Source organism: Astatotilapia calliptera, chromosome 15 (assembly GCF_964374335.1).
Source record: "Astatotilapia calliptera chromosome 15, fAstCal68.1, whole genome shotgun sequence".
In the NCBI taxonomy this organism is placed as follows: Eukaryota; Metazoa; Chordata; class Actinopteri; order Cichliformes; family Cichlidae; genus Astatotilapia; species Astatotilapia calliptera.
The window spans coordinates 24,770,367-24,791,409 of NC_137436.1; the positions used below are offsets into that span (position 1 = coordinate 24,770,367).

At 47.6% G+C, this 21,043-nt stretch overlaps 1 protein-coding gene across 3 annotated transcripts; it reads right to left on the reverse strand.

The window, feature by feature from the left end:
• Positions 1–739: 739 nt before the first annotated feature.
• On the reverse strand, positions 740–21,026 carry LOC145420501 (collagen alpha-1(XII) chain-like). Of its 3 annotated transcripts, XM_080289810.1 has the most exons (6): positions 20,469–21,026; positions 19,746–19,861; positions 18,680–18,829; positions 11,063–11,182; positions 6,627–6,791; positions 747–916 (listed from the first exon to the last, which is right to left on the reverse strand). In XM_080289810.1, the coding sequence occupies exons 2-6, from the start codon at positions 19,822–19,824 to the stop codon at positions 762–764; spliced, it is 669 nt and encodes a 222-aa protein (XP_080145936.1). In that variant the 5' UTR covers positions 19,825–19,861; positions 20,469–21,026; the 3' UTR covers positions 747–761. The 3 variants fall into 3 exon arrangements, with proteins under 3 accessions (XP_080145937.1, XP_080145938.1, XP_080145936.1); XM_080289811.1 differs by lacking the exons at positions 19,746–19,861; positions 20,469–21,026 and adding an exon at positions 19,058–19,570 and having other exon boundaries at positions 740–916; positions 18,680–18,905; XM_080289812.1 differs by lacking the exon at positions 18,680–18,829 and having other exon boundaries at positions 743–916.
• Positions 21,027–21,043: the final 17 nt, after the last annotated feature.

Below are 21,043 nucleotides of genomic sequence, written 5' to 3' on the forward strand. Positions count from 1 at the left end.
AGTTGGCTCAAGACTTTTGCACAGTAACTGTATTAGTCTATTAGTTAGTATTAATTAGTAGATTTATCAGTGCTTTGCTCCACCGTCTTGTCTAAATATGGAAACCTCTGACTCAAAAACCAACAGAGCGATAATCGTTAAGCTAAAGTTGAGGGTTTAAAATTCACAAGCCAGTGGGTGATGTGACAATGATACAATGATATAGATATATATTTTTACTAAATGTACACTTATTCGGTTCGGCCGGATTGCTCCCCGGCCTCAATCGGGCGATGGGGGTATGTGGTGGGGCGTGGTCTGCGGGGCCGTGCGGACGCACCTGCACGGCATCCGCAATCACGCCCGCCGTGTTAAAACACGGGGACTCAGGGGTTGGTGGTGGTGTGGTGTGACGTGAATCAAATAAAGTTGGCTCTGAACGTCGCTCCGTGGTCCCGCCGTGCCTTATTCATGCCACAACAGCATTGTAAGATGGTGAAAGGTGTGCCCTACATGGCTATTTCTAACTCTAAATAATAGTACAAGCCATGAAAGTAAAGTCATGATTGCAATGTTGAACAATTAAAGGGCAATAGCCTTTATTAAATCACTAAAAAATGTGCCACTCTACACTTCCTAAAAGAGTTATACAACAGATTCAAATAACTAGCTATAGCCTCTTGTCAGAAAAACTAAAATTGGGAAGTCTTTTCAGCTTTGTAAAGTGTTGAACAATGTATCTAAAGCTAACTGTGATGCTGGTCTAATGCTCCAGTTACTCATTACCAACCTGAGGCCTTTATGCTGTTGCACAAGTTGATTGTGACATTGTCAACGATGTCCAGTAGGAACTGGAAGTTGCTAACTAGGTACATGTGACTCTCGTCCGGATCAGAGGCAATGGACTTCAGCTCGTACTCATCATAACTTCCTATACCTGAGGGACAAATGATTAGGTTGAGAATTTCACTTCAAAATAGAGATTTCAAAACAAAAATAGCATATCAGTGTCTGCTAAATAAATCAATAAACCATCATTAAATAGGTACACTTAATAAAAAAAAAAATCTGGATTTAAGAGGGAGCCATTAAAGAGAAGCCAATATAGGAGAAAGATGCTCTCTCTTTCTAGCCCATTAGATATATATAATTCAAACTACTGCAGCACAGTACTTGTAATACTTACAGCATCCTCTAATCACTATAATACATTATTATGGTCAACAGTATCAAACACTGCACTGAGGTCTAGCAGGACAAGCACAGACATCTGTGATGAGCTCTGAAACCTGACTGAAACTCTGGAATAAACCATTCCTCTGCAGGTGCTAATTTAGCTGTTTTAAAACTACCCTTAGCTTAGACAGCTGGGTGCTGAGAAAGCTGGGATTGAGGGAGAGATTGAAGTTGCCCCGGCTTTCCTATCACATCTGAGAGGGTAAAAAGTCTTATCATCCAGCCTTTTATGCTTAAAATGATGCACGGTATAACAGGGCTTTTCCATATTTTCTAACAGTAAACCATCTTTATTCTTGATCAAAGATATGATCAAAACATACGTTTGATTAACATGTTGAACGGGAAATGTAGTTTCAGTAGTGAAAATTACATTAATGTCTGGATTTTGTGTGCATAGACGTGATCCAGCTTTCACCTTGGAGAATCAGTGTCTGCAGGAATGCAAGGAACGTCTTCTGCTGGAATTTTCAACAGTGAACATCTTAGGTACCATCTTATGAACTGTTCATCTCACAGAAGACAAAGGGAAGAACACGGTATCTCTTCTTTGTCATGGTTCGCAGCCCGGCGTCTGAGGTGCTGATGGGATGCCCACTCCCGTGGGCGTGGCCGCTGACTCCACACCTGCATCCCATCCCAGGTGATCACCAGGTGGACCATTTAATCCTGCCCAGCCTGCTGCTCCACGCCAGTCCGTAATCGTCCTTCAGCGGTAACGCACACCTACGGGAAAGTCCTTAGGCAATCCTATCCGTGTGAACTAGTACTAACTCTGCCTTGTATACCCAGATCACTGCTCGGCGTGTTTTGAGTCACCAGCCTGTCCACCTGCCTGTCCAGAATTTGGATCACGATCAACCCCAGCCGCCTCGCCCTTTCTGGAGCTTCTCCCCACGGACCCTCACCCCTCCCTCCGGTTCCCTTGGCCCCGCTATCATCGTAAGACGCGTACACTACCTCCCCTCGTATGCTGCCGGTTTACCCGCACCCCAATAATCCTTTTTTCTTTTTCTGTTTCAGCCTCCCACGGTCCCGCTCTCGGCGTTTCCTGCGCGATTCTTCTCCCGGTCCCTCGGTTTCTCTGGTTCCGTGCGTTTTCTCCCTTCTACTCTCCCGGGACACTCTCAGTTATAATAAAGTTTATTTTTTTCTCTCGTACCGCTGTGTGTGTGTTCTGCTCCTGGGTCCAGCTTGTGTGTTGAACTTCGGTTCTTGACATTCTTCACTTAACATTTATACCTGTTTACCCTTTTCCCCCATTCTCTTACTTGACGTCACATCTTCTCAGATGACATCTGACATGTTGACAGGTTTTTGCTGCTGTGCTGAAGTCAAAGTGAACTTTATTTATATCAGGAGTCAGCACCGAGCCCACAAGCCCATTATCATCAATGGAGCTCCAGTGGAGAGGGTGCAGTCCTTCAAGTATCTCGGTGTCCACATCTCCTCAGACCTGACATGGTCTGCCCACATTCATGTCCAGACCAATTGTCCGCCCTTTCTATCTGCCCCGTGAGTTCACCTCGGTCATCGCCACGGCGGTCTACATCCCACCCCAAGCGGACACAGGTATGGCTTTGTCCGAATTACATGATGTGCTGAGCTCGCTTCAAAACAAGGACCCGGGCGCAGCCCTCATTGTAGCAGGAGACTTTAACAAAGCGAACCTCAGACAAGTCATGCCAAACTTTTACCAGCATGTCTCGTGTCCAACGAGAGGGGATCGAATTTTGGATCACTGCTACACGCCATACAAGTAGGGCTACAAAGCTGTCTCACACCCGGCTTTTGGGAAGTCTGACCACAACGCCATCTTCCTCATCCCCCAGTATAAACAAAGCATACGGAGGGAAGACGTGACCACGAGGGAGGTAAAACGGTGGACTGCCCAATCAGAAGCTACGCTACAGGACGCACTCAACGACGTCAACTGGGACATGTTCAGAGCATGCGCAGTCGACATCAACGAGTTTACGGAAGTAGCAGTATGCTTCGTCAATATGCTAGCGGAGGAGATTATCCCCACTGCGAGAGTCACCACATTCCCAAACCAGAAACCGTGGATGGACAGATCGATCCGCACTGCAGTAAACGCCAGGACCGCCTCCTACAACGCGGGTCTCGCCACTGGCGATATGAGCGCCTACAAAGCGGCCTCATACGGCGTGCGGCGCGCGGTGAGAGATGCCAAACGCCGGTACCGGGAACGTGTGGAGTCCCACTTCCACCAGGGCGACACACGGAGTATGTGGCACGGACTACGCACCATTACGGACTACAAAGCCAGGGACACTGCGCCGATCAACGCCGACTCTGCATTCACCAACGAGCTGAATCAGTTCTACGCCTGTTTTGAGGTTAGCCAGGCGGCTAATGCTATCTACCGCCTGACTACCGAGGACAGTGACGTCATCAGCGAGAGACCGGTGACCAGCATCGCGGAGCATGACGTCCGAGCGGCACTGAGGAGAGTGAACACAAGGAAAGCGGCGGGGCTAGACGGCATCACCAGCCGTCTGCTGCGCTGCTGTGCTAACCAGCTAGCAGGTGTGTTCACTTACATCTTCAACGAGTCCCTGGCGAAGTCTGTGGTCCCCACATGCTTCAAAAGATCCACCATCATCCCTGTGCCCAAGAACAGCAAACCCTCATCCCTGAACGATTACCGGCCAGTTGCACTGACCTCGGTAGTAATGAAGGTGTTTGAGAGGCTGTTGAAGAACATCATCTCCTCCTCCATCCCAGACACCAAAGATCCGCTGCAGTTCGCCTACAGATCCAACAGATCCACAGAGGATGCCATCACCCACGTCCTACACACCACTCTCAGCCATGTGGACAAGAAACAGGGTAACTATGTGCGAATGCTGTTTGTTGATTACAGTTCAGCGTTTAACACAATAGTGCCCTGCAGACTGTTCACAAAGCTGAGGGATCTGGGACTTAACAGCCGTCTGTGTGCATGGGTGTTGGACTTCCTCACTGGCAGATCTCAGGTGGTGAGGGTGGGCAGGTGCTTCTCCAACAGCATCACCATCAACACAGGAGCACCTTAGGGATGTGTCCTCTCACCACTGCTCTACTCCCTCTACACTTCAGACTGTGTGGCCACCCATGGCTCCAACACCATTGTGAAGATTGCTGACGACACAGTGGTGTTGGGTGCCATCTCCAACAACGATGAGACGGCCTCCATGGATGAAGTGAAGAATCTGGCATCGTGGTGCCAGGACAATCACCTCCAGCTGAACGTCAGCAAGACCAAGGAGCTGGTGGTGGACTTCAGAAGGGGTCAGCACAGAGACTACAAGCCCATTATCATCAATGGAGCTCCAGTGGAGAGGGTGCAGTCCTTCAAGTATCTTGGTGTCCACATCTCCTCAGACCTGACATGGGCTGCCCACATTCAGGTCCAGACCAAAAAGGCTAGGCAGCGCCTGTATCACCTACGACAACTGAGGAAGTTCAGGGTCTCTCCAAAGATCCTCAGGATTTTCTATACAGGCGCTGTGGAGAGCATCCTCACACAGAACATGACATCGTGGTTTGGGAACAGCTGTGTGAAGGACCAAAAAGCTCTCCAGAGAGTGATCCATACAGCAGAACGCTGCTGCAGGGTTGCTCTCCCCCCGCTTCAGGACACCTACACCAGGAGATGCCGGACTAGAGCAGCGCAGATACTGAAGGACCCGTCCCATCCTGGCAACAAACTGTTCCAACTTCTGCAATCTGGTAGAAGGTTCCGCATCTTCCAGGCAAGGACAGAGAGACTCAAGAGGAGCTTCTATCCCCAAGCCATCCGTGCCCTAAACACACACACCCGCCCTCTCACATCATCTATAATTGACTGAAACAGGACTCTCTTCTAGACACTAAACCAAGGCACAATGTACATTTCAATTCCTTTAATTTTAAATATGTTTATATTGTCTATCCTGTAAAACAGTCAGATGTCTATTCATATTAATGTACAGAATTCACCTGCTTGCTGCTACTACTGCACATTCACCCAATGTATATACTATATATATATATATATATATATATATATATATATATGTTCTTCCTCTACACCCCCCCCCCCCCCCCTTCCACATGTCGAGGAGTCAGGCTACATTTCACTGTGTGTTATACTTGTATAACTATGCATGTGACAAATAAAGAACCTTGAACCTTGAACTTGAACCTTGAACCTTGAAAAAGGCTAGGCAGCGCCTGTACCACCTATGACAACTGAGGAAGTTCAGGGTCTCTCCAGAGATCCTCAGGATTTTCTATACAGGCGCTGTGGAGAACATCCTCACACAGAACACCACATTCTAGTTTGGGAACAGCTGTGTTAAGGACCAAAAATCTCCTCAGAGAACGCTGCTGCAGGATTGCTCTCCCCCACTTCAGGACATCTACACCAGGACTAGAGGAGCACATATACTGAAGGACCTGCCCCACCCACGGGGTGGCTGTAGCTCAGGTGGCAGAGCAGGTCAGCCACTAATCAGAAGGTCGGTGGTTCGATCCCAGGCTGCATCCTGGCTGCATGCCAAATATCCTTGGGCAAGATACTGACCCCATGTTTGCCTACACAGGTGGCGCCTGTGTCCGGCAGCCTCGCCTCTGTCAGTGCGCCCCAGGGCAGCTGTGGCTACAATGTAGCTTGCTATCGCCAGTGTGTGAATGTGTGTGTGAATGGGTGAATGACTGAATGTAGTGTAAAGCGCTTTGGGGTCCTATGGACTACAAATGCGCTATACAAATGCATTTACCATTTACCATCCTGGCAACAAACTGTTCCAACTTCTGCAATCCGGTAGAAGGTTCCGCATCATCCGGGCAAGGACAGAGAGACTCCAGAGGAGCTTCTATCCCCAAGCCATCCGGACCCTAACACCTCCCCACCACCACACACACACACGCTCTCTCACATCATCCAAGGTTGTTTTATTGTCAGGGTTAGAATTAGGTTATGGTTAGGTTTGGGCTAAGGGTTAGGCACAAACATTCATTTTTGATAGTTAAGTTTAGGGTAAGTGGCAAGGGAAAGCATTATGTCAATTAAATGTCCTCATTAGGATACAAAAACAGGATGTGCGTGCGCGCGTGTGTGTGTGTGTTTTTTTTTTATGTGTAGGTGTGTGTGTAGGTGTGTGTGCGTGCATCATGCGTGCGTGCGTGTTTGCTGGGCAAGAAACATTATACAATCATGTTAGAGTGGCACCCAACTACCCAGCACATTATGCCAGGCCCACAATCTGTGCAGGTGGTGGAAGCGTTTCCTTGTATGGTGGCTGAGCTAGCTAGCACGAACCTAAGAGTAAGTGCATTTTGTTTCAAGTGGTACAAGTTGTAGCTCATCACTGCTTAGCTAGTGTTACTTTTGTTTTCCCATTTAAACAATCAAGATCACTCACCAATAGCATAGAGCTTGATGCCTCTGTCTCTCAGGTTCTTTGACTTAAAGTAAACTTCATCTTGGGACTTTCCGTCAGTGATCAGGACACCGATTTTGCGGGAGTCTTCTCGCATGCCCACACTGGGATTTAAGTTGTTGTTACAGATGTATCTTAGAGCCCAGCCTACAAAATAGCAACAAAGAAGTTTTACAAAGAGTTCAGCCAGAACAGGTACATGTCACAATGCAGCAACAGACTCAAGCGTTGGATCAAGAAAAAAGTTGAACAGTTTATTTACAAAAGTCACACCAAGTGATATATACAAAATGTGCAGGGGAAAAGAGGTCCAGACATCCTAGGGCGGGGAAGGGCAACAACAATCCTCTTCAGTCACACACACGAGAATGTTCTCTTCAGTCACACACGCCACTCGATACACTCGTCATAACCAACATACATACGTCAGAACTCCAATGGAAAACAGGCAGGGACACGTCCAGGGAAATCTATGCACAAAAAGAGAATGAAGTCACAAACCAGGAAAATATATCAGGAACGAGATTAGCATGAGAGAGCCGGGCAACACTGACAAGAATCATGCAACGATCCAGCGATGAGAAACACCGACCTGCCATCTTAAATAGTCGCCAGAGAGCCAAGGTAGTGAGCAGCAGGTCCTTGTTACATACCTTGGTGCGCAGCAGCACAGACTACGTAGCTCGCCAGGCATGACGGCACCTGGGGAGATGGTGGTGGTCCAAGGGTACCTCGAAGGGAGACAATCCGGTGGCTAAGTAGATTAAGCGTACTCTATCCAGGGAAGACAGTGACTCCATACGGACTGGTTGGTTGATGCCACACAACGGAGGGCTGCTTCCTGTTCCTGGCTCATGCGTTCGGTTTGCCCATTGCTCTGCAGGTGGAAACCAGAGGATCAACTAACCCTAGAGCTCTTAGCAAAACAGAACACCTTCCAGACTCTTGAAGTGAACTACGGCCCTTGGTCGGAGACGATATCCTCTGGTATCCCATGAAGGTGGAAAACATGGGTAGTCAGGAGTGGGGCTGTTTCCAGGGCCGTAGGAAGCTTGGGTAGTGTGAGAAAAAGGGCAGCTTTAGAAAAATGATCAACAATGGTGAGGATGACTGTATTATCTGCCGAGGGTGGAAGGCCGATGACAAAGAGGGAGACCCAATCTCCCAGGTGATGGCTCCCACTGTGCAGGATGGAGGTAGGATGGGTGAAGCTTCACAGGACTCTTCAGATGAAGTAAACTGCCAGGAAAGATGAGATGACTGAGATGTTTTGCAGTTTGTAGATCGGTCAGGTTCTTGAGATCCATCCAAACAATGAATGGTGCCCCCACTCCTCCAGGGCGAGCTTGATCACCAGTAGCTCATGGTCTCCCACATCATAGTTTCGCTCTGCAGGTGATAACTGACGAGAAAGAAAAGCACATGGGTGGAGCTTACTGGGAGAGGACAGCCCCAATTCCAGTGTCAGAGGCGCAGGTCTGTTTGAAGCCCAAGCAAACCACTGCTTGAGCTGGCTGAAAGCTGCCTGAGCCAACTGGTCCCACTGAAAGAAGCTCTTGGGAGAGGTTGGGCGGGTTAAAGATATGGCTTTTTTGCTGAAATCACAGATAAATCTATGGTAGAAAGTGAAAGAAAAAACAAGGAACCATTGTAATTGCTTTCGGTTTCGTGTTCTGGCCAATCCAACACATCCTGTACCTTAACAGGGTCTGCTTTCAGGTTCCCCTGCTGGATGATGTAGGCCAAGAAACTGACCGTGTCAATGTGGAATTCCCATTCTTCACCTCTGACAAAAAGTCGGTTCTCCGGGAGACACTGGAGCACCTGCTTTACATGATTCTTGTGTTCTTCAAGCGATCTGGAAAAGATGAGGATATCATCTTGTGGTGGAGGTGTGGTCCCTGGCTCAGCTGCAAGGGAGGAGTGGTGCAGTGAGCTCAAAGGGGCGGTACCGGGAGGCAGGTGAGCCACAGGTGGTGGCGACACTGGAGCCTTACATGATTCTTGTGTTCTTCAAGCGATCTGGAAAAGATGAGGATATCATCTTGTGGTGGAGGTGTGGTCCCTGGCTCAGCTGCAGGGGAGGAGCGGTGCAGTGAGCTCAAAGGGGCGGTACTGGGAGGCAGGTGAGCCACAGGTGGTGGCGATTGACTGATGATGGTATTTCTTTCCGTTTCTCTATATAGTGAAGGCAGAGTCGAGTGGAGAGAGGAGAGAGCTGGACTGGAACAGACTGTTTTCCTTGAGTGCCCAACTGTCAATAAAAAGCAATAATAGTGAGCACAATCACCGTGTATGTCATGTACGTCTACAAGTGATGCCGAAACCCAGGAGTGGGGTGTCTGACCCAAACAATGAACCACCCGCCCAGCCTGTGCAGTTGTTGACACAGTTGTTGACACAGTTGTTGGCACAGATGCTGGCGGAGATGGCAATGATGTGCCAAGACTGGGCGGTGGCCCAGCGGGAACACCTGATTAAGCTGCAGGAACACTCAGACTGGCAGACCAGGTCCTGGAGTCGCTGGCGCCACCAAAACTATCTCCTCTGTCAGTAACGATGCACTGGATGGGGGACGGTGACGATGCCCAGGTCTTTTTGGAGGCATTCCGTGCAATGACAGAGGCGTGCCAGTGGTCACAGCGGAGTGGGCCCAGCGGCCGATTCCACTACTGTAGGGGGAGGCTCAAACGGCAGCCCTCAGCCTACCGCCAACCTTGTGGAGCAGCTTCTTAACAAAGAAGCTTCTTAAGCCTCCTTTACTGGCGGGCGCGACCTTTTGGCTTAGCGGGGCAAACAGCGATAATGTGGCCCTTACAGCCGCAACACAAGCACTCACCAGACGTAAGGCGGCAGTGCTGTTCAGCTACAGTTATGTGGTGAGTTGATTGCAGGTGTGTTGGCCAAAGGCCAGAACCTCTGATGAGTTCTGCCTTGGCAGATGAGAGATAAAGCAGAGGAAAACAAAAACAAACAATGGAGTGTTTGATCCTTGAGTGACGCCGAGAAGGCACGGGAACCACGACAGTACAGTCATATGAGAAGATTACAAAGACTTGTTTTTTGTTTGTTTGTTTCTCTCTTGGTGTCAGCTTACTGTGATGGGGGTTTATAGTCCCAGGAGCTGTTTTGTTTTTGGCATGCAATTTACTCCTGGTAGGATCTCCCTACAAACAGATCCCAAGTAAGGGATCAAATTGAGGGGATTTAGAAAGCCTCTATAAACAGGAACTCCAGAGACCACATTACACTGATTGGGACAGGGTTCCATGGCCCTACTTGGAGGCAATACTGTGGATTGATTGGCAGCCAGCGGCAGAAGCTCTAGCGGTCTAATCCCCAATTGCCAGTGACTACAAGGACATGGAACATCACCACTCTAGTGTTGATAGAGCCTAAGCTTGTGCATGAGGATGAAAGATCCTGTCTAGATATAGTCAGACTCACCTCAACACTCCACTTCTGCTTCCTTGGAGAGGTGGTGGAAAGGAGTTGTATCCCTTGCCATATGGTGTCACTACACTTTTTTTTTCTTAGGGAAAAAGAGATTCAACTCTGCAGCTGCATGTCTTGTACACTCAGGTAAAGACAGGAGGAGAGCTGTGAACTGATCAATTTTGATGGTGAGTTATAAAAATCATCATGCCCAGACATATAGTGTGGGTGCACTGCAAGTGTCTAGCAGAAGCCCCTGTACTGGAGATCTTCAACTTCCACCTATCCCAAGGAGGCTGGATACACTGAGTCAGAGATCACTCCATGAATCCACAGACAGCTGCCAAGTATAGCCCATTGTCATAGGCCTTTTGGAGACTATAGTGAGAGCTTCTTTTGCATTGCCAATAATAAGTCATACTCCTGCGGGCTGGACTCCATCAGGATTACATTTGTCACAATTCTGTTCACATTTTTATCGAAAGAATTTCTAGGCACAGCCAAGGAGACAAGGGTGTTGGGTTTGGTGGTCTCTCCTTTTGCAGACGTTGTGGTTCTATTGACTTCATCAAACAATGACATCCAGTTGTCACCAAGATGTCTTGCAGTCAAGTTTGAATCAGCTGGACGAGAATTGGCCAGTCAAAGTCTAAGACTCAGGTTCTCAGTCATAAAAACTTGAAGTGCCCAATCAGGCTGTAACTGAGTAGCTGTCCTACATGTAGACGTTCAAGTATCTTGGGGTTATTGTTTGTAAGTCAGTGAAGGATGGTTGGTCTAGCATCTGTCATGCATATCCTATATCGGTAATTGTATTACTATTGCTATACACTATTGTGGTAAGTGTCCTAGTTGGACATCAACTAGCTGGACACGTCTAACTAGGACGAGGCCCCAGGGAACACTCAGGATGGTCTGGCATTGGCATTCGGGTCAGTTTAAATGCAGGAAGGACAGGTCTGTTGTGCTATTTAAAAAAATACCTGTCATGGTGCTTCCTCCTTTATAAGGCAGGTTGGCGATGGCCTCCAGTAGGGATGCTTTGGATGGGTGGGCATTCAGGTGCCATTCGGTCCTTGGGTCATCGCTGTACTGAACCAGACCTACAGAAAATACATCCAACAATGTAGCAAAACACCAAGGATACCCCATCTCTGACTTTCAGCTTCTTCACAAAATACAGGGAGTGCAGAATTATTAGGCAAATGAGTATTTTGTCCACAGCATCCTCTTCATGCATGTTGTCTTACTCCAAGCTGTATAGGCTCGAAAGCCTACTACCAATTAAGCATATTAGGTGATGTGCATCTCTGTAATGAGAAGGGGTGTGGTCTAATGACATCAACACCCTATATCAGGTGTGCATAATTATTAGGCAACGTCCTTTCCTTTGGCAAAATGGGTCAAAAGAAGGACTTGACAGGCTCAGAAAAGTCAAAAATAGTGAGATATCTTGCAGAGGTATGCAGCAGTCTCAAAATTGCAAAGCTTCTGAAGCGTGATCATCGAACAATCAAGCGTTTCATTCAAAATAGTCAACAGGGTCGCAAGAAGCGTGTGGAAAAACCAAGGCGCAAAATAACTGCCCATGAACTGAGAAAAGTCAAGCGTGCAGCTGCCAAGATGCCACTTGCCACCAGTTTGGCCATATTTCAGAGCTGCAACATCACTGGAGTGCCCAAAAGCACAAGGTGTGCAATACTCAGAGACATGGCCAAGGTAAGAAAGGCTGAAAGACGACCACCACTGAACAAGACACACAAGCTGAAACGTCAAGACTGGGCCAAGAAATATCTCAAGACTGGTTTTTCTAAGGTTTTATGGACTGATGAAATGAGAGTGAGTCTTGATGGGCCAGATGGATGGGCCCGTGGCTGGATTGGTAAAGGGCAGAGAGCTCCAGTCCAACTCAGACGCCAGCAAGGTGGAGGTGGAGTACTGGTTTGGGCTGATATCATCAAAGATGAGCTTGTGGGGCCTTTTTGGGTTGAGGATGGAGTCAAGCTCAACTCCCAGTCCTACTGCCAGTTTCTGGAAGACACCTTCTTCAAGCAGTGGTACAGGAAGAAGTCTGCATCCTTCAAGAAAAACGTGATTTTCATGCAGTACAATGCTCCATCACACGCGTCCAAGTACTCCACAGCGTGGCTGGCAAGAAAGGGTATAAAAGAAGAAAAACTAATGACATGGCCTCCTTGTTCATCTGATCTGAACCCCATTGAGAACCTGTGGTCCATCATCAAATGTGAGATTTACAAGGAGGGAAAACAGTACACCTCTCTGAACAGTGTCTGGGAGGCTGTGGTTGCTGCTGCACGCAATGTTGATGGTGAACAGATCAAAACACTGACAGAATCCATGGATGGCAGGCTTTTGAGTGTCCTTGCAAAGAAAGGTGGCTATATTGGTCGCTGATTTGTTTTTGTTTTGTTTTTGAATGTCAGAAATGTATATTTGTGAATGTGGAGATGTTATATTGGTTTCACTGGTAAAAATAAATCATTGAAATGGGTATATATTTGTTTTTTGTTAAGTTGCCTAATAATTATGCACAGTAATAGTCACCTGCACACACAGATATCCCCCTAAAATAGCTAAAACTAAAAACAAACTAAAAACTACTTCCAAAAACATTCAGCTTTGATATTAATGAGTTTTTTGGGTTCATTGAGAACATGGTGGTTGTTCAATAATAAAATTATTCCTCAAAAATACAACTTGCCTAATAATTCTGCACTCCCTGTATACAAAGTGATGAGAATTAAAATAATCAAAAATGTGATAAGTAAAGGAAATCTTGGAGCTGAAATTAGATCAGTGCTAATAAATTAGTTGGATATAGTGAATATTTGTTTTTAATTTTGTATTGCTGTGCTGTCATTTATTATCTTACTAATAAAAAACAACTCAGTAATTTTAAATACTTGGATGGATGTATTTGCTGGATAATATCCTACAAATCAACCTTTTAAGCTCAAGTATTGATGTGGAAGATTAAAAGTCCTGATATCAGATTTGTACTCAGTATCAGCAGAGTACCCAAAGTACCAAAGTATCTGTATCAATCGGAACTGGAAAAGTTGCATCGGTGCCCTTTGATCTTCTGTTCTTAAATGAGTCATATAAATAAACTGACATGGCTTATTCTTTAATAAATGATCAGAAGAAATTTTAAGGGAGGAGGAGCTACAACAGCTTTTTTTTAAGAGGGGGCAGAACAAAGGCTCTGCATACAGTGGGGCAAAAAAGTATTTAGTCAGCCACCAATTGTGCAAGTTCCCCCACTTAAAATGATGACAGAGGTCATGTCATGATCCTGGGTCTGCTGACCCAGCGTTTTGTGTTTAGTTTATGTAGCCTTCAGGTTTCCTAAGTTCATCATAATCATGCCTAGGTGTTTCTAGTTATTTTCCCCTCGTGTTTCCACTATGTTAAGTCTCCCCTGCTTTTCATGTTTTTCATGTCTGTGGCTTATGTTGTCAGTTCAGGTTGTCATGTCTATATCTCACTGTGTTTCCTGTTTTATTGTGAAGAGGTCTGGTGTGTCTGTGTTCATCATGTTCAGTTACTCTCCCCCTGTGACGTAATTATGTTCATGTGTCAGCTGGGTTACCCAGGTGCTGCCACTTCCCTCATTATCCTCCTGTGTCCATTTAGTCTGTGTGCTCTCAGCCATTCTTTGTCAGGTCGTCCGTTGTATTCACCCGTTGTACTCGTCCGTTGTTTCCTATGTCTCCGCTCCAGGTATCCCTGTCAGTTTGTTATGTTTAGAGTTTTCTATGTTTTGTTTTAGTTCACCCAGTTTAGGTCATTGTTTAGTTTTCATCGATTCCCTATTATTTTGTACCCTCGTTTCTTGCCTTAATAAACGGCTTGTTTTGTTATTCATATCTCATTTCGGTCTGCGCTTGAGTCCTTCCCTGCAACATACGGTCTGCCCTAGCCAGACCGTGACAGTACGACCTGACCACTATGGACTCAGCAGACCGCGAGCTTTACGAGCGTCGGGAGGCAGCCTTCGCCCAGCTGGAGGAGGAGCTCCGCTGGAAGCCGTGGCGCGCCCCCGACTATGAGCGGATTTTCCACGGGACTCGGCTAGCTCTCCGAGGTCCCAAGAGCTGCCGTAAGTCCCCGCCTGTTTCCAAGCCTCGTCCGCTTCAAGTGGGAGTTTTTCGCGTGGCTACAGGCGCTCACGCTCCAGCCTCGTTGTCGCCGTGTTGTGCACAGGGGGCTCAGTCGCTCGCTCCGCCGGCTTCCTCCGCTCGAAGGAAGCGGCGTGCCCGTCGCCATAAACTGGACAATGCCGAGCTCACGGTGGTGAGTGACATTGACTTTTATTCTCACGTCCCGTCTGACATTAAAAGTAATCAGCTCACTTCTGATCCGTGGGGAACTTCCCTTATGGATGACGACGTGGACTGGGAAGAATCGTTTTGCTTTGCTCCCTCTACACAGGGAGAGATGAAAAACAATACCCGCTCGCCTAAGTCTGCACATGCGGTTAAAGGGAAAACTGTGAACCACTCTACCAGGTCAAACACCTTCAGTTCCGGTTCCGTCTGTTCGGGTTTTGTCAGGTCCGGTTCAGTCATCCCCGAGTCAACCCGCTCTGCAACTGTTAACCCAAGGATTTTGAAAACTGTTAAAACTAAGACTGCTATTGCTAAGACTGCTAAACATGAAGTGGACTGCGGGCTCATTTTTGATAGATCCGTTTTTGTCGACCCTGTATATGTTGACCCTGAGCCTGCCGTTTCTGCGACTGTTTTATCTGAGCCTGCTCCCGTTCCTGCTCCTCGGGTGGGAAGGGCAGTTGCCCAGCCGTTGCCGGGACCTGTTCCGGTCCCCAGGGTGAGGGCAGCCAGGATACAGCCCGTCTCCGCACCCGTACCTACTCCTCGGGTGGGAGTGGCTAGTGTCCGGCATGCTCCTGCACCCGTCCCTGTCTCTACTGAGGGCTCAGGAGAATTCGGTCTGCAATCCACGCCGCCATCGCTACTGCATGCCTTTCAGTCATTAGCTCAGTCATTAGCTCTGTTAGCAGCCCGGTCCGCAGCTTACATTCCTGTGCTTCCGTTAGCCCAGCCCTTAACCCACTGTGCAGCTCAGTCATTTGCTCTATCACCTGCTCAGCCTTCTGTCCAGCCGGTGGTCTCTACACCTGCTGGTCATGCCTCGACAGCTGGAGGGCCCGAGGGGCCCGCCCAGCCTCATGCCTCGTCAGCTGGAGGGTCCGAGGGGCCCGTTCAGCCTCCTGTCTCCGCTGGAGGGTCCGAGGGGCCCGTTCAGCCACCCGTCTCCGCTGGAGGGTCCGAGGGGCCCGTTCAGCCACCAGCTGCTCCACCGGCAGCCTCGTCCACGTCTGCTGCAGCTCCAGCCTGTGCTTCGTCTGCTGCAGCTCCAGCCTGTGCTTCGCCTGCTGCAGCCTCCGTGTCTTCAGCCTCGTCTGGTCCAGCCTCCGTGTCTTCAGCCTCGTCTGGTCCAGCCTCAGAGCCTTCATCTTCGCCTGGTCCGGCTTCGTCAGAGTCTTCATCTTCGCCTGGTCCGGCTTCGTCAGAGTCTTCATCTTCGCCTGGTCCGGCTTCGGCCTCTGCTACGCCTGGTCCGGCTTCGGCCTCTGCTACGCCTGGTCCGGCTTCGGCCTCTGCCTCTGCTACGCCTGGTCTGGCTTCTGCTTCTGCTTCGCCTGGTCCGGCTTCTGCTTCTGCCTTGTCTGGTCCAGCCTTGGCCTCAGCTCCTGCTTCGCCGTCGCCTGGTCAAGCTTCAGCCTCTGCTTCTGTGTCGGCCTCGCCTGGTCCTGCAGCTGTGTTGCCGCCGCCCAAGCCGCGTTTTGCCCCTTGGGATCGCCGGCCGCTTTCCGGGCCATTAGCTGGACATTGTTGCCATCGGGGTCGGCCGCCTGAGCTGTTGAACTGTGACCTGTGGTGCTCGCGACCTCCGGGTCGGCCCCCTGAACCTTGGAACTATGACCTGCTATGCTGTCGGCCTCCGGGTCGGCCCCCTGAGCTCGTGGACTATGGGCTACTGGACCGTTGGCCTCCTGGTCGGCCGCCTGAACCATGTGAACTCTTGTGCTGCTGTCGTCCAGGTAGGCCACCTGAACTGTTTGACCATGAACTCCTGTGCCGTCGGCCCCCTGATCAACTGAACTATGAATTTCTGGACCGTCACCCTCCGGGTCGGCCCCCTGAGGAGTCATGAACTGTTCCCTGCGCTCCTGTGCTTTTGGTGGACATTTTGGTTTTGTGGCCTTGTTTCTGGCCCTCCGTCCTGGGCCCCCGCACCCCGCCCTCGGTGGGTTGTCTTTTGGTTTTGTCTTTCGGGGTTTTGGGCGTCTGGAATCCGCCCTTGAAGGGGGGGCTCTGTCATGATCCTGGGTCTGCTGACCCAGCGTTTTGTGTTTAGTTTATGTAGCCTTCAGGTTTCCTAAGTTCATCATAATCATGCCTAGGTGTTTCTAGTTATTTTCCCCTCGTGTTTCCACTATGTTAAGTCTCCCCTGCTTTTCATGTATTTCATGTCTGTGGCTTATGTTGTCAGTTCAGGTTGTCATGTCTATATCTCACTGTGTTTCCTGTTTTATTGTGAAGAGGTCTGGTGTGTCTGTGTTCATCATGTTCAGTTACTCTCCCCCTGTGACGTAATTATGTTCATGTGTCAGCTGGGTTCCCCAGGTGCTGCCACTTCCCTCATTATCCTCCTGTGTCCATTTAGTCTGTGTGCTCTCAGCCATTCTTTGTCAGGTCGTCCGTTGTATTCACCCGTTGTACTCGTCCGTTGTTTCCTATGTCTCCGCTCCAGGTATCCCTGTCAGTTTGTTATGTTTAGAGTTTTCTATGTTTTGTTTTAGTTCACCCAGTTTAGGTCATTGTTTAGTTTTCATCGATTCCCTATTATTTTGTACCCTCGTTTCTTGCCTTAATAAACGGCTTGTTTTGTTATTCATATCTCATTTCGGTCTGCGCTTGAGTCCTTCCCTGCAACATACGGTCTGCCCTAGCCAGACCGTGACAGGTCAGTAATTTGCACCAGAGGTACACTTCAACTGTGAGAGACAGAATGTGGAAAAAAAATCCATGAATTCACATGGTAGGATTTGTAAAGAATTTATTCGTAAATCAGGGTGGAAAATAAGTATTTGGTCACCTCAAACAAGGAAAATCTCTGGCTCTCACAGACCTGTAACATCTTCTGTAAGAAGCTTTTCTGTCCCCCACTCGTTACCTGTATGAATGGCACCTGTTTGAACTCATCATCTGTATAAAAGACACCTGTCCACAGCCTCAAACAGTCAGACTCCAAACTGGACCAAAGGGCCAAGACCAAAGAGCTTTCGAAGGACACCAGGAAAAGTATTGTAGACCTGCACCAGACTGGGAAGAGTGAATCTACAATAGGCAAGCAGCTTGGTGTGAAAAAATCAACTGTGGGAGCAATCATCAGAAAATGGAAGACATACAAGACCACTGATAATCTCCCTCGATCTGGGGCTCCACGCAAGATCTCATCCCGTGGGGTCAAAATGATCATGAGAACGGTGAGCAAAGATCCCAGAACCACACGGGGAGACCTGGTGAATGACCTGCAGAGAGCTGGGACCAAAGTAACAAAGGTCACCATCAGTAACACACTACAACGGCAGGGAATCAAATCCCGCAGTGCCAGACGTGTTCCGCTGCTGAAGCCAGTGCATGTCCAGGCCCGTCTGAAGTTTGCCAGAGAGCACATGGATGATACAGCAGAGGATTGGGAGAATGTCATGTGGTCAGATGAAACCAAAGTAGAACTTTTTGGTATAAACTCAACTCGTCGTGTTTGGAGGACGAAGAATACTGAGTTGCATCCCAAGAACACCATACCTACTGTGAAGCATGGGGGTGGAAACATCATGCTATGGGGCTGTTTTTCTGCCAAGGGGACAGGACGACTGATCCGTGTTAAGGACAGAATGAATGGGGCCATGTATCGTGAGATTTTGAGCCAAAACCTCCTTCCATCAGTGAGAACTTTGAAGATGAAACGAGGCTGGGTCTTCCAACATGACAATGATCCAAAACACACCGCCCGGGCAACAAAGGAGTGGCTCCGTAAGAAGCATTTGAAAGTCCTGGAGTGGCCTAGCCAGTCTCCAGACCTCAACCTCATAGAAAATCTGTGGCGGGAGTTGAAAGTCCGTGTTGCTCGGCGACAGCCCCAAAACATCACTGCTCTCGAGAAGATCTGCATGGAGGAATGGGCCAAAATACCAGCTACTGTGTGTGCAAACCTGGTAAAGACCTATAGTAAACGTTTGACCTCTGTTATTGCCAACAAAGGTTATGTTACAAAGTATTGAGTTGTATTTTTGTTATTGACCAAATACTTATTTTCCACCCTGATTTACGAATAAATTCTTTACAAATCCTACCATGTGGATTCATGGATTTTTTTTTCACATTCTGTCTCTCACAGTTGAAGTGTACCTCTGGTGCAAATTACTGACCTCTGTCATCATTTTAAGTGGGGGAACTTGCACAATCGGTGGCTGACTAAATACTTTTTTGCCCCACTGTATGATAACATGATGCAGTATACAATAGTAGCAGCAGTGAAAGCTTTACCGATCTGGACTCTGTCAGGGCCGATGTCAAACACTCTGACCAGGCGAGCGATGAAGCTGCGGATGGTTTTGAAGTTCATACGCCCAATGCTCCAGGAGCCGTCAAGCAGCAGCACGATGTCGGCCTTCGCTGTGGTCTTACACTGAGTGTCTGCACAGGCACAGTGGTGTGTGTGTGTGTGTGACATCGGTACACAACAGATACTCACGACAAATGTCTGTTAAGTCTTATTGTGTGAGGGAAAATTGAGAAAGACAGACAGGAACTACATCAGGAGGAGAGAGGAGTACATCACAAAAACTCACTATCAGAAAGCAGATTACATTACATAACACAAATAATTTGTCTCAGAGTAGGATGTGATGCATAATAACGAACCTGATGTCTCACAGTGGTAAAAACAAATGACAAATATTCCAAATCCATTCTGAATGACTGTTGATCAGTCCTAAACCCCCTCAACTTTCTTTATAGAGCAGCATTTCAGAGTAATTGTTCTGCAGCATGTTAAATATGCCTTACAGCATCTCTGCCTGACCACATGGACCTGTAAAAAAACACTAAATTAAATCCTGCTGTGGATCCAAGATCTTGGAGTTGGGAAATCAGTCACTGTATCTGCTTCCAATTACAACAGGAACTTCTGCTAAGGATCAGCATGTCCTTTGAGTCTGATGGGAAGCATTGCATGAGACTTTTTCATAGGAAAAATTTGCATTGTAAATCTTAATAAACATGAAGCCACATTTAACTACACATTCAAGCTGCATTACTGCTCTCGGTAAGCTATATTTAGTGGATTAAGCGTCTTTAAAAAATAAAAAGCTCCTCCCAGGAAATTCAAACTAGATTTAAGTTCTGATGGATTATCTGATCATCAAAACTCTTGCCTATGAGTTAAAGCAAAACACTTCACAGACGTAGTTTGCTTCAGTTATTATTTTAATGTAGACAAAAAGTGCAGTTACACACAGCAGGAAGAGGACAGACAGAGGTGAGAGGAGGTGGAGGAAGTCAGATGTGTTGGATCAAAGAGGAAGAGGAGGGGGAGGAGGAGCGACTTTACCTTGCTCCTGGGCCTGAGAGGAGGACAGCAGCAGTGCCACGAGGGCCACAACTGTTGCCAGAGAGAGCCTGCTCTTCATCTTCAGCTCTACTGGTCTCAGCAGCGCATGAAGGAAGCTGCAAGAGGAACCAAGGAGGCGGTAAGGCTTCCTCGGGGCTTCACAAAACTGTTAATCCTCCCTGAACGTGAACCTCAGAGCTCATTATTGCACCTTTATTTTCATTTAAATCTACATTATGCTTAAAAGAACAAAACAACTCAGCTTTGAAGAGAAAAATAACTCACATAAATATTTCATGGGCAGCAATAAGATTACATGACAACCTTCTGTATGAAAGACTAAAATTCACCAAATTCTACAAAATATTTAAGAAAATCTTTTTTTCTGTCTCTACAATATATTCTTTTTCTGTCATTTCTGTGGCTCAGATTATTTCCTCTCAGAGTAAAGACATGCATTTAATATTTCTGCATGATGAGAAATATTCACTCATGAGGACAAAGTCATCCCACTGTCTTGCGTAATGGAGGATCAAGCCGTGGCACTGTACGCAATTACGCACAGCAACGGTGAGATATAATCCATATAAAAAAATGACAACAACAACAAAAAGTAATATTTCAGAATTTAAAAAGCACGCAGATTTTAAACAGGTGATAAATGAAGGCGTGTGAATCAATCCCCCTTAAATTGCACCCAAACAGAAACCTTCAGGCGCTGACCTTCAGAGGAGACGGACACAAATGTCGTTTGCTTAAACAAAAAGTCTTCGCTGTAGACTGCAGTCTTCTTCCAAGTGTGAAGAGTCTCCACACAATCTGCTACTTAACAGGGGGTGTGCTGCTCCCAGCTCTGCCGGCCCCGCCACAGTGAGCTCTTACGACATCCAGCCATGATGCTTCATTTATGGCACCGCTATTGTGTCTGTTTGTGTATCTGTTTGTCCACAGAAATTTGCTTTAAGCCAGTGCCAACCTGTTTCCGTGCAGTCTCCAGAGTTCTAACCGCAGCTTTTTGGACATGGATAGCACGGCCGAATGCTGATTGGTTGACAAGTGGGCAGGAACAGAGAAAGGACTGATGGTGGAGGAAAATTTGTCCAAAAAAAATAACAATACAATGAGATATCCCAGATATCATATTTAACGTACACACGCTTGACCTATATTTATATATTTTTCCACCTGCAATTAGCAAGCTGCGCCTGTCCTGTTAGTAAATTACCCAAAACTCATGTCTTAGTTTGTGATTAGGTGCTAAATTTCACTGCTCTTACAGTGGGGCAAAAAAGTATTTA

Bases quoted from the DNA above. Each gene is read 5' to 3' on its own strand.
- LOC145420501 (XM_080289810.1), bottom strand. From the start codon at position 19,824: ATGAAGAGCAGGCTCTCTCTGGCAACAGTTGTGGCCCTCGTGGCACTG. The intron at 11,183-18,679 runs GTAAAGCTTTCA...TATTTTCTGTAG, and splicing joins CCCTGACAGAGTCCAGATCG to GTCTGGTTCAGTACAGCGAT. The intron at 917-6,626 runs GTGAGTGATCTT...TTTGTCCCTCAG, and splicing joins CATCAAGCTCTATGCTATTG to GTATAGGAAGTTATGATGAG.